This window comes from Micropterus dolomieu, linkage group LG13 (assembly GCF_021292245.1).
Source record: "Micropterus dolomieu isolate WLL.071019.BEF.003 ecotype Adirondacks linkage group LG13, ASM2129224v1, whole genome shotgun sequence".
In the NCBI taxonomy this organism is placed as follows: Eukaryota; Metazoa; Chordata; class Actinopteri; order Centrarchiformes; family Centrarchidae; genus Micropterus; species Micropterus dolomieu.
The window spans coordinates 3,302,646-3,315,539 of NC_060162.1; the positions used below are offsets into that span (position 1 = coordinate 3,302,646).

At 38.6% G+C, this 12,894-nt stretch overlaps 1 protein-coding gene across 4 annotated transcripts in view; it reads left to right on the plus strand.

Moving 5' to 3' along the window:
- The first annotated feature begins 46 nt into the window (after positions 1 to 46).
- zmiz2 (zinc finger, MIZ-type containing 2) overlaps positions 47 to 12,894 on the plus strand; it is a 33,992-nt gene continuing 21,144 nt past the window's right edge. For 2 of the 4 annotated variants that reach the window (XR_006827735.1, XR_006827736.1), the window contains exons 1-3: positions 47 to 524; positions 7,141 to 7,242; positions 9,688 to 9,805. Coding sequence is in view for 2 of the 4 variants with exons in the window: in XM_046066063.1 (XP_045922019.1) it covers positions 7,193 to 7,242; positions 9,688 to 9,805 (168 nt within the window). In the remaining 2 variants the exon portion in view is untranslated. Of the gene's footprint in view, positions 525 to 694; positions 897 to 7,140; positions 7,243 to 9,687; positions 9,806 to 12,894 lie in introns of those variants that run through there. The other 2 variants (XM_046066063.1, XM_046066064.1) reach the window with 2 other exon arrangements.

Below are 12,894 nucleotides of genomic sequence, written 5' to 3' on the forward strand. Positions count from 1 at the left end.
CTTCTCTAAAGTGATCTGCTGCTCTGGTCTGCAGTCATTCAGCCGCCTGACTTGTAGGAGGAGGGACAGGAAAATGCCTTTCTCTGTGGGAGACATTAGCCCTGTGATCTCATGAATATATTATAGAGGGTCATTTTGCAATGAGGAAGGCATACTGAGCTGCCAGGTTGTGGCCTGCCCAAGCACAGACTGCAACAAGCTTCTGTTAATTGATTAATTTAGTTGATTAGTTTACTATTAATTAACTTACAGGTTAAGACATGCACGGACGTTTGTAATAAATAAGAGTTAGCATAATAATATTTAAAGAGTTTGAATAGCGTACTTACTCCTGAACTTAACAGTCTGGGGTGTGAAAACAAAAATATATATTATTAATAGTCAAACTACGCTCGGTTATCAAGCAGCCTTGTCTTGTTAGCCGGACTGCGACACTAGTTAGCCAGCTAGCTAATGTCGTCTAGCTAAGCTAGCTGTCTACAATCAAGCGGCTTCATCGTCTTGGCAGCTGGAGCAGGCGAAAGGTAAGCTCCTGTTGTGGATTTTAATTATCAAGCTGGCAAGGTTAGCTCTTTATGTAGCTGCTGTCGTTACCGTGTATCCAGCTACTTACGTATTTTAACGTGAGACGAGCTAACGTGACAGAAAGTTAACGTTGAGCTAAGTTAGCCTTCAGCGGCTAACGGTGCAGCAGCGTGTTAAAGACCTCGCAGATCTGTTTCCAGTCGCTGGCACGAACAAGACAATTCAGATAGTTCAGACTTGAGGGCTACGATTTAACCCAAACAGGACCTTTTCTTTATTGTTATTGTTATTTCCTAATTATACTTGCGTTTTGCGGTGAGTGAGCTGCAAACCCTCAACATATCAGCGGTTTAACTGAGCAGCTCAGGCAGGTAGGTGAAACAAAAAACAGCTGCTATTCTCATTTTTAGTGATGGATGACACACATATACACAGAGAGACAGCGAGAGGCTGCGCTCCTTCACAAAAAGCACACTGGTGAAATGCTTTGTTCTGTTCACGCTGCTGCACATTTGAGCGGCATGTGTTGTTTGGATTGTTGCAGGTAGAGATGACTTGATTTGCATTGATCTGACCGCCATGTAATCAACAGATGCATGATCACATCATAAAAGAAATCCTGTCAGGAGGAGGGGAAATAATAAGAAGCATGCTTTACACAAGCTGGTTTGTTGTTCTGAATGCTTGATTTATAATATGAATGGTTTGTTGTTGTATTGCAATGTGTTTTATGAGGTGCCTGTTCTCCTTTTTTTTTTTTTGACCATGAACTTCCTGGATGAATCATGGGCACAATAACATGTTCCCTTGGCTTCAGTCGGTGTTTACATGAAAAGGCAGACAAGTCTTGGATAAAGAAGGTGGTGTTAATAAAAGACTGAAAACTGCAGAGTGAAGTGAAGATTTTATGTTTAGGCTGCAGGAATTTTTTGCTTTAAGGGGATGGGTCTTGTGCATCTTGTATTTTATCTGTACCTCTACATTAAGGCTGGGCAATAAAACAATAATGATAATTATCATGAAATAATTTTCCTCTAACAATAAAACAAGTGTTCAATAAATGTTTGATTTAATTCTGTTGAATCATGATCAAATTAGCACTTATTAGGGACTGAGAAAATATTCTGATGCATATTTGTTGAAAAAATATTTTATCATAATAGTTTTGAATGTTCTACCTCAGATTTGTTAAGTGATCCACTTGTTTGCATCAGGTGTTTGTCATTTTCTGATCATAAAGAAAACTTTAAAACCACAATTAACCATCTGGTTTTGTCAACTTTAACGAAGGATCAAAAATCAGCCTTTAAACTTGAAAGAAATAATGATTTTATTTATTGTAATAATTATCGATATTGAATGAAATGTTTTATCATGATAACATTTTTGGCCTCATCGCCCAGCCTTACTCTACATATACAGACAGTAAAGTGGCGTAAACGAGGGCATTATTATCACAGACTTTTGCCTGATGACTTTTTGTATGTGTTTATATTTTATGCTTTTTGTTTAAATTTCAAGCTATTCATTCACCCAAATCTTCATCCTGACAACTCTAATCTGGACGATCAGGTCAAAAATATTCTCAGGATAAAACATCTCATATCATTATTGCTTTCAAGTTTAAAGGCTGATATTTGCTCCTAAGTGAAAGTTGAAGAAACCAGATGGTTAATTGAGCTTTTAAACTTTTCTTTATGGTCAGAACAAACACTTGATGCCAAACAGTGGATCAGTTAACAGAAAAATTGCTTAAAATTAAGTGCTAATTTGTTTGTGATTCAGATGGATCCAATCAAACATTTACTGAATATTTGTGATATTGTTGAGGAAAATTATGTTGCGATAACTGTTTTATTGCTCAGCTCTGTGTAGCGCACAGCATACTGCACATTACACGTAATGCCATTACACAGCAACATATAATCTAGAGATGTCTTTTGTTAGTGTGAGTCACGCTTTCAGTCCTTGGAGTATCAATATCTTGTCTTTTCATTGTTGTGCAGTGATGTTTGCCTCTCATGATGACTGCTGCTCCTCTGTGTTTAAGAGGCTGTTAATTGGTAATCTGTCAGATCCCATTGAGACTCATAATTAGTGCTTTCTTAAAGACAGGTGCGCCGCAGATCAGCAGGTTAACCTTGTGTATTGTACGTTAAGCAGTGGCCTTCATGACTTGATTTGCTCAATTCAGAAAAATACTTTAAATTCTCAGACATTATTATTGTTGTTGTTATTATTAGCAGTCAAGCAGTTAACTAAATATTTCCCTTAGCTGTGATTTATCAGTGTTTTCAATTGTCTAAGCAATTTACCTGCCAGTTTTTTTTTTCTGTAATGTGTGTGCAATAATATTAAAATAGTAAATTAGAGCAGCAGATTAATTGATTTATCGGCAACATTTCCATCGTTTAACTCAATTTTCAATCAAAATGCTGAACCATTCCTATTCTAGTTCCTCAGTTTCCTTTCTTATGTAAACTAGGGATGCAACTAATGACTATTTTCATAGTCGACGAGTCATGATTATTTGAGACCCCGTAACCCTAATTAACCCATTTAACCAATTAAATATCTTTCAAGTGATTTACTGATCTCCAACACACAGCCTAACTATCTAACGTTACCATTAAGTGAACGAGGTTTACTATTCAGAATGAAGGCTGATATCAACGTCACGGGGAAACCAGGGAAGAAGACAAGACAGCGTAGGATACTCCTATAATTCACTGATTTATTATTGCACTTAAAGTGTTTGCTAACACAACTAAAAGAGCGTTCTCTTAGCCAGCATTATCCATGAGACCTTGAAACCAAGAAGGCAAAGAACTATGGAGAGGCTGCTCCAAGATAACAGCCAGCAAGATTTTTGCTTTCTAACTATAGAAAATAAAGCTAATTAAAAGTAAATACTATCGCCACACCTGTACACTAACAATGTAATGTCTATTTAGAATAATAAAGCAACAGCCCACTTTCATACATACTAAGTGCTTATAAGTGGAGAATGTTCTGTAGGCAACATCATGAGCCAGATGTTTCTTGATTTAATTTAAATTGTTAAACCATAACTCGGATTGTAACGACAGAATAACTGCGGTACAAACATTCAAACTATCTTAGAGTTGTGGCTTTTCCTCTGTCGTTGCTGCTGCAGTGGTCTGAGTAACTGGGACCAGGGCGCTCTGTGGGCGTGACCGGCCGACCCAACTTGATAAATAATGTTGTATGTGGTTCTCGTACGGCGTAACATGAAGACTTCACAGCCTCTCTTCAGGCAGGACTCTCATACTAAAGAGACAAACTGACAGGGAAAAGTCTCTAACCTGCCTGTCAGCTCGCTCTGGTCCGTTTCAGTGGATTTACCATAAAGGCTTTAATACGTGTGCACTCCAGATTTAGGTGAGCCTTTTCACAGACGAGTGACAGAAACACTCAAAGCGGGTCAGACCGCTTGTTCCCTTTTCTAAGAAGTCACAGATGGAGTGGATGTGCTTGGAGACAGTTCAACAGAACATTTTTGCTTCTTTCTCGGACACAAAATGCCTCCACACTGCCGACATGACAACGTAATTGTTTGGTAAAAATCTATTCGGTCTTTTGACTTATTAGGCCGAACACCCAAAGTGCTATCTTTGCTATTTTCGACCGATTGATTTCGGTGGCCGAACATTCGGTGCGTCCCTATAAATTATGTAAAGTGTTCATTTTTTATTTTAGGTAAGGTATTTTCACTGACGAGCTGCCAACCTCTCTTCCTATCAAGAAATTCATACGTACTTGAACGTTAGTCGCTGTTAGACTACACTTGATTGATCTACAGCAGCTTCAAACTAATCTATAGAGACTATAGTATTTTTATATAATTTTTATAGTAGTTATTGTAAATAACTGCGTGTTTCTTTAATTATGTAATCTTAAAGTTTTTAGTGTCTTTATAATCAACAGTAATACACGAGTCCAGATAGGAAGTCACGATGAAGAGGATGAAATTAAAGCATGAACACTTAATTTAGCTAGAGTAACATTAAGGGTGATTACTGCTGGTTAGAGTTTGAACTTTCTTAACGTGCAGATCAAAAATGTAACCCTTTGCCGATACCTAAACTCTACAACAACACTTTTTCCCCATTAAAATCTACCTACCTTCCTTAGCTCACTGAAATAATAATAATAATAATAAAACCCCAGGGATTGCTGTGCCGTGACTGAATGAAAGTAACTTTTGTTTTTTGTGAACTTTTATAATGGCACCGTCAAATAAAAGAAGAAATTGGGTAAACTGACAAACCTTTTATTTATTAGAAAGTTTTTGATTTAAAGTTGATTTAAAAAATTTACGAATCTGATCAGGTGTTAAGACGCCAACCTAGTAGAAAACTACTTGACATCGATCCTTTCAGGAATGATTAGTTTCGTTGTCAATTAATCTGTCGATTTTATTTATTTTTTTGATGTTCAGTGCCACAGACATATTTCATACTGATGGCTGGTGGAACGAAGCATCTGTGGTGGGAGTCGCATCTGAAACGATTAGTCGATTAATTAATTAGTTGACGGACAGAAAATAAATCTGCAACTATTTAGAGATTCGATTCAACGTTTCAGTAATTTTTCAAGCAACAAAAGCCAGACGTTTATCAGTTTGAGCTTCTCAGATTTGAGATTTTGGTGCTTTGTAAACTGAAAGTCTTTGGGTTTTGGGCTGCGGGTCAGACAAAACAAGACATTTAAAGACTTAGACCTTGGGCTGGGAACCGAACTTCCCTTGCAAACCCACAGGGATAGATAACCTGGAGCTGAGGCGGGGAGCGTTTCTGACGGTAAACACGGTGTTGCTTATAGAGCGGCAGGTAAACGGAAATAAATACTCCTGAAGTTGTCACAGACATGGTGGAGAAAGGAAGAGGTCTCACTCTGCCACTATTTCTCTGCTATATTGAGTCCAGTACTTTACAGGTCAGTTTCTTTATTTTAGTCCAGCTATCCTGGTTGAGTACAAAGACAAAAAAAATGTTTCTCTAGCAGCTTCCTCCTTTTTTGAAGAGAGTAATTGTCATTTTCTTTTGGTGAAAATTATTTTATACAATTGGTATAGTTCATGAACCGGTATCGAAGTAGCAGTATTGAATATTTTTGAAGAATACTGAGCCGTACTTGGGCTTAGGAAAAATTTTTTCAGCTTTATTTAGAGCTGCAATTGATTAGCAGAATTGGACAGAAAATTAGTCTGCGACTATTTAAATAATCATTTTTTGCCAAACATTTGATGGTTCCAGGTCGTAAAATGTGAGAATTTGATGCTTCTCTTTGTCTTACATTATAGCAAATTGTATTATGTATCTTGAAGCGCGATGTTGCGCTAAACACGATATTTTTCATAGTGTTTTGATGGTTTATAAATCAAACAATTCATTTAAATAACTGGCAGTTGAAATAACAATGAAAATTATAATTAGTTGCAGCCTTAGTGTTTAAACATTAATCCATCTTGAGAAATTGCACAAACAGCAGAAATGAGTCCAAACTGAACAACGTGGTATTATGTGAAAGCTGGGGGTGGATTTGGTGTTTTGGCCCCAAATCACCAGCGTTGTGGTGGCAGAAGCTGGGGTTAACAGGAAAAGGACAAGAAAAGCACACAGCAGTTGGACGAGGAGGAGTAAAGAAAAGGTCAGGAAGTTGAGGTCAAACAACAAAAAGAGTGAGTGAGAGAACAGAAATCCTTCCACTGCAGGTACAACCTATGCTGCTTGTGTTCAATTTCAACATGTGATAGAGACAGACATCTTATATTAACGCCAGCCCCCACCCCCCCGCCTCGTGTGGTTTAGCGACTGAGCTGTGATGGAAGTTACGAGCTGCTGTCTGGAGGTTGCCTTTTGATAGGATGGAAATAGGTATAACGGTCATGTGATAGGAGCCAAACGGCCGCCCCCCCCCTCCTCACCTCCCCTTCCACTCTTTCTACACAAGATGTGGGGTGTATGACCCAATTCTGCTAAGTGCAAAAAGGAAACCAAAGAGAAGAAATTGGGGGGGTGTTCAAGGCTCTGATGTTGGTAAATTAGCATGTCAGTTGGCAACCGTCAGAAAAAGAAAATCATTAGCGGCAGGAGGAGAGGTGGTAGAAGATCCGCAGCGATGAAGAGCGTGTGGAAAATAGTGAAAATATCTGGTAGTGAAGGAGGGCTAGTGGGCAGATAAAGATGCTGCGGAGTTATTTTTAATGAAGCACATAGAAGAATAAGATGATTCCCTCTCAGCGGCGAGCAAGTGTTGAGATTGTACGTCGTCGGTGAGCTGCTGAGAGAAGAGTCTGCCTCTTCACATCTCTGTTCTCTTAAATTCCTTTTGAAATCAGCGAGCTAAATTTAGCTTCCAGCACCTCCCTCTCCTCCCTCCCCTCCTTTGAGAGGTATCAGAGCTACGGCAGTCAGTGATAGGCTAACGTTTTGATGTGCTCGCACGCACACGGATTAAAGTGAGTGGGTCTGAGTGGGAGGGCGCTGTGTCTTTGTGCACACAGTGTGGGCTACTGTGATGATAAATTGTTGCTGTGCGGCAAATGAGCTCTGAGTAACCGTCTTTTTATGTGTCTTTACCCCCTCGTAGGGCTGCCTCTTGAGGACAGTGGGGGCTCTCTGATGATCCCCCCGTTCATCCGATGAACCCCCTCAACTCCATGAAACCCTCCCTGCCTCCCACTCCACAAAGGTACACACAAACACACACACTGTAGTTACTTCAAGCCCAGTGTCCTCGGGTAAACCTTGTGACACCTCACCTGCTCTGCCCTGTGGTGGATTTGTTTTGGTTTGTTGTGGATCCCCCCCGCGCCCCGGGGACCTGAATCACAAAGGTCACACACTGCACGAGCTGACAGCGGCTGTGTCACCCCACGCAGGTCTCCAAACCACGTTTTGTCAAGAAAACATACGTGAAATGTGAAACGGGAAATGACGCGACCTACACACGAAACAGCTGTTGTTTGTTATTAAAAAGATACCAATTACAAAGACAAAGAATATGAGTGAAAGGATGGATTAGCACACGCAGGTAGCAGGGACTGTCTGAGAGAGCTGGAGGGGAGGAAAAAGTTTTTTGCGGTGAAAAAGTAGCTGCCTGCTCTCTTTGGCTGGATGTGGATGTCGAGTCGGCCGACTCCTCCAGATATTTGGCATGCTAGATATCTGGCAGTGATGTGTCGAGGAGCCGTTTTGATGCGTCGTTGAGTAGTTCACAAATAACGACTGGCGACCGCCTATCGACCGCTGATTTACCCCCAATCACAATCTGGAGGTCGGGCTAAAAATCATGTAGTGTGAACTAGGCTTAAGCTTTAAGTTTCCATCCAAATGGAGTGAAAATTGTAACTGAATTTCCGGAAAGGAAATGTAATTAAATGTGTTTTTCCATCCACTACGGTTATGCTAATGTAGAGCTGTAACGATCAGTCAATTAGTTGCCATCTATTAAATAAATCTGCAACTATTTTGACAAACGTTTATGTCATTTTCTAAGAAAGAAATGTCAACATTCTCAGATTCCATCTTTTTAAACATGAATATTTTCTGGTTTCTTCGCTCCTTTATGACAGTAAACTGAATATCTTTGGGTTGTGGACCAAACAAGACATTTGAGGATGTCATGTTGGGCTTCTGGAAACACAGATCGAAATGTTTCACCATTTTCTGACATTTTATGGACCAAACAACTGATTGATTATTCAACAGTTTTTAATCTGCCTTTCTGCACGACCAGAACCGGCAACATTTATGCTCACACTGTATGGATCAATTGGCCTGCCACAACATGACACTCGCACTAATATCTATGGTGTTAGCAACGCACGTACCCCCGCATTTATACTTGTGCATTGGTGTCTATGTTGCTCTGCAATTGCACTGCAAAAGACCACGCTATGGCGGTGGAGTTTCTATGTTCCACTGTGTTGACTTCTGCCGGTGAGCCGGTGGTTTAGCCTTCCGCTAACTTGAATGGGGGTAAAATGATAATCATGTAGCTCTTCTAGTCTTTACAAATGGATCAAATTCTGATAGTGAAACAGATCATTTCTCAGGGAGTTGTGATGCTCAAAAGAACGTATCAACCGTTCTACAGCCGCTTGTTTGGAAATATGATGCTACCAAGCCGACTAATCACATTTCTTGGGGTCTGCGTCACTGTGACGTGTAATTACAATTTTTCGGGAGGTGCACACCAGGCTCCTGTTGACAATAATTTATATAACTATCAATGTGTATCTGAAATGACAGGTTAGATTATACTGTTGCGTGGCGCTAAAGGTGCTGTGAAAATGTGGGTGCCGCTAAATGAAAAATTATTTAAAGGCGCTTGAAAGTGAAGTCAGGTTGTTTCTCCAAAGCAAAGCTAATACTGTGCAAAATGGGTGGTGCTGCTACTGAACCTGTAGTTGTAAAGGTGTGAGAGGGGGGAAAAAAAGAAATGCATGGTTTCTCTGCAGGTTGAAAATGAATGTATTCCATCAAACAGGGTTCAGTCAGCTTCAAAACACAAACGGCAATCAGCTGTCCTGTGTTTTGGAAGCTTCTTGATTAGGTTTTACTCAAACCAGAACACCCTTTAATTGAAAAAGCCTGTTGACTGCTCAGTTTTATTACAGAAAGCGACAAAAGACTTGTCACCAACTCTCCGACACGGCGAGCAGTCTCAGAAAATGTGACTGATTTGTAAAAAGAAACTCAATCTTTTATAGCTGATATGATATTTTTTTCCTCCCAAAAGTGTGGAAAATGGACAGTAAAATATTAAAAACATATATCAGATAAATATGTCTAATTCATTAACCTGCAAATGTGGTGTGACATGTCACCCTGCTGTGGTAGTTTCCTGTTGAGGAAGTGGTTTACAAAGAGGAAGCAGAGGGTAACCTCAACTGTCAGATGAATAAACCATGTTAATCGTTAGTTCACCAAGGTGTAAATGATGTATTGACAGATTTTATGTTATGTCTGTGCTGCTGCTGTTTTTTTAAATGAGCTCTAATTAGACGTTAAACATGCTTTTGTTCTAATGAGTAAATAATAAAAAATTGTGTTGATGCTGTGACTGATAATGTGGATGAATGCTCTGAACCTTCTTAACCATCCCAGTAACGCTGCTCACATCCCTCTGCAGCAGTGACGGCCCCTTCCTAAATGACCCAGTCTCCTGGCAACCAGGCACCAATCAGCACCCAGGATCTCTCTCTGTAGTAACCACAGTGTGGGGCGTGACCAATCCCACACACAGCCAGGTAATGCAAGCCTCAGTACCCAGGGATGTCTTTTTTTCACCCTCCTGTTTTATTATTTATGTATGAAATCAAGGCCCGAATTTATCAGACTGCGACAGTACCGTTTTGCACTGAAAGTAAAACTTCTTTTGGGAGATATCTTCTGACTTAAATCCGCCATAAGACATTTTTTAATTGTTTTTATAATAATCCATCAGATTGTCTCTGGCAGTGATTAATCTACAGAGGATTATCACCTGAATCTACAGCTGCTCTCTGCTATGTAGCTTCATAGTGAGTTTATAGACACAGGTAGAGAATTGCGGGTGAAGAAAGTGAAGCATTTGAAAACCTTAAAGTCCCTCCTTTCTGCCCCATGGGACCTTATTTCGGAAAAAATATGTATGTTAGTCGACGAGACAACTAATGTTTTTAACTCGTTTGAATTGTGCCCAGAATTACACACGTGATGTTGGTCAATTTGAAAGATATTTTTGTCCGTCAGGAAGTTGCAGTTTGTCATAAAACTGTAAAGTAACACTTAGTTTTGTGTGAAACCGCTCAATGAACTACGTCTCCAGTTTCGCACACTATACGCTTTAGTAATGGTAGCTTTAGTAATGGTAGCTTTAGTAATGGTAGCTTTAGTGACGGTAGCTTCAGTGACGGTAGCTTTAGTGACGGTAGCTTTAGTGACGGTAGCTTTAGTGACGGTAGCTTCAGTAACATTAGATTTAGTAATTTTAGCTTGAGTGACGGTAGCTTCAGTAACATTAGCTTTAGTAATTTTAGCTTGAGTGACGGTAGCTTCAGTAACATTAGCTTTAGTAATGGTAGCTTTAGTAATGGTAGCTTTAGTGATGGTAGCTTCAGTGATGGTAGCTTCAGTGACGGTAGCTTTAGTGACGGTAGCTTTAGTGACGGTAGCTTTAGTGATGGTAGCTTTAGTGACGGTAGCTTCAGTAACATTAGATTTAGTAATTTTAGCTTGAGTGACGGTAGCTTCAGTAACATTAGCTTTAGTAATGTTAGCTTGAGTGACGGTAGCTTCAGTAACATTAGCTTTAGTAATTTTAACTTTAGTAATGTTAGCTTGAGTGACGGTAGCTTCAGTAACATTAGCTTTAGTAATTTTAACTTTAGTAATGTTAGCTTTAGTGACGGTAGCTTCAGTAACATTAGCTTTAATAATTTTAGCTTTAGTAACGGTAGCTTCAGTAACATTAGCTTTAGAAACGTTAGCTTCAGTAACATTAGCTTTAATAATTTTAGCTTTAGTGACGGTAGCTTCAGTAACATTAGCTTTAGAAATTTTAGCTTTAGTGACGGTAGCTTCAGTAACATTAGCTTTAGTAATTTTAACTTTAGTAATGTTAGCTTTAGTGACGGTAGCTTCAGTAACATTAGCTTTAATAATTTTAGCTTTAGTGACGGTAGCTTCAGTAACATTAGCTTTAGAAATTTTAGCTTTAGTGACGGTAGCTTCAGTAACATTAGCTTTAGTGACGGTAGCTTTTGTGACGGTAGCTTCAGTAACATTAGCTTTAATAATTTTAGCTTTAGTGACGGTAGCTTCAGTAACATTAGCTTTAATAATTTTAGCTTTAGTGACGGTAGCTTCAGTAACATTAGCTTTAGTCATTTTAGCTTTAGTCACGGTAGCTTCAGTAACATTAGCTTTAGAAACGTTAGCTTTAGTGACGGTAGCTTTAATAATTTTAGCTTTAGTGATGGTAGCTTCAGTAACATTAGCTTTAATAATTTTAGCTTTAGTGACGGTAGCTTCAGTAACATTAGCTTTAATAATTTTAGCTTTAGTGACGGTAGCTTCAGTAACATTAGCTTTAGAACGTTAGCTTCAGTCATTGAGAGAAACAGTTATAACGTCACATACACGACTTTTGGATTTTTGGTCTTTGTAATTATGTATTTTCAGTCTTATACTTCAACAGTTTTTTGTCAAAACTTTAACTTTATTGAATTAAATTATCTTTTAAATTGGCAAACATCATGTGTGATTCTGGGCACAATTCAAACGGGGTTAAAAACATTAGCTGTCTCTCGCTGTTGACTACCATACTTTTTTATTTAATTTTTCTTTTGACTTCAGTATGCATACATATAAATTAAAGTCTCTTTGTACCCTTTCAGCTCAGGTTAATATTGGAGTGCCCTTTGATTATGTTTTCTCTCACGTACAGCACCTCAGCAGAATTTCCTCTAAGCAGGTTGCTTTTATGTTGTTTGTTTTTATTCCATTTTGTCCAATTTCCTCTAATTTCATCCCCCTTTTTATTATCAAAGGCTATTTGTTAATTTCATGTGAGTTACTAATAAATGTAAATTGAAACCATATTATCCAACATTATACCAGTTTATCTCAGGGCATTGATGTGACTGAGCTCATAAAGTTGTAAATAAACACTTAAAGTCTGCTTTGAAAGGTCACTCCTACACTTCACTGTAAAGAGGAGTGAGCTGTTTGATAAATGTCTCATTCTTCACTAATAGAAAAAACACTTTAGATCATTTTTAACTGTAATTCTCACAACTTCCTAAAACGTCTCAGTGATTCACATTTGGTCTTATGAGTGTAGGAGTAAAGGCGTTTTACCATCTCTGGATGTAGGAGAGCAGCAAAGCATTCCCAGCAGGTGAATTACTGATGGTCAAACATGCATACACTTGATTTTTAAATAAAAACCAACAAGTTTCAAATATCCACCAGCTTTAAGTTCAAACCGTGTGTGAAAATAGTTTCTTGCATTTTATGCTTAATTGTCAAGTGAGTATAGTATAATATAGCTCAATCACAATTTTAACTTCAAGGGGGGAATTATAATGGGCATTTCTCCCTTTATAGAACATATAAAGTGCAGATTAACCAATAATTAAACCCATCGTTAGTTGCAAGCCTAAATTAATCTATTCTTTTGTTTAAATTGAGATTTTGTTTCAAGGACTTTACTATTGTCCCTACAAATCCTGCTGTCAGGTCAAACTTGTCTTTTTATGGTTATTTCATTCCAATTTATTATTTTTGTATTATTTCCATTTTGCCTTCTGAAATGTTTTAATCCTGGTTCAACTATATAAAGTAAACTTTGTTT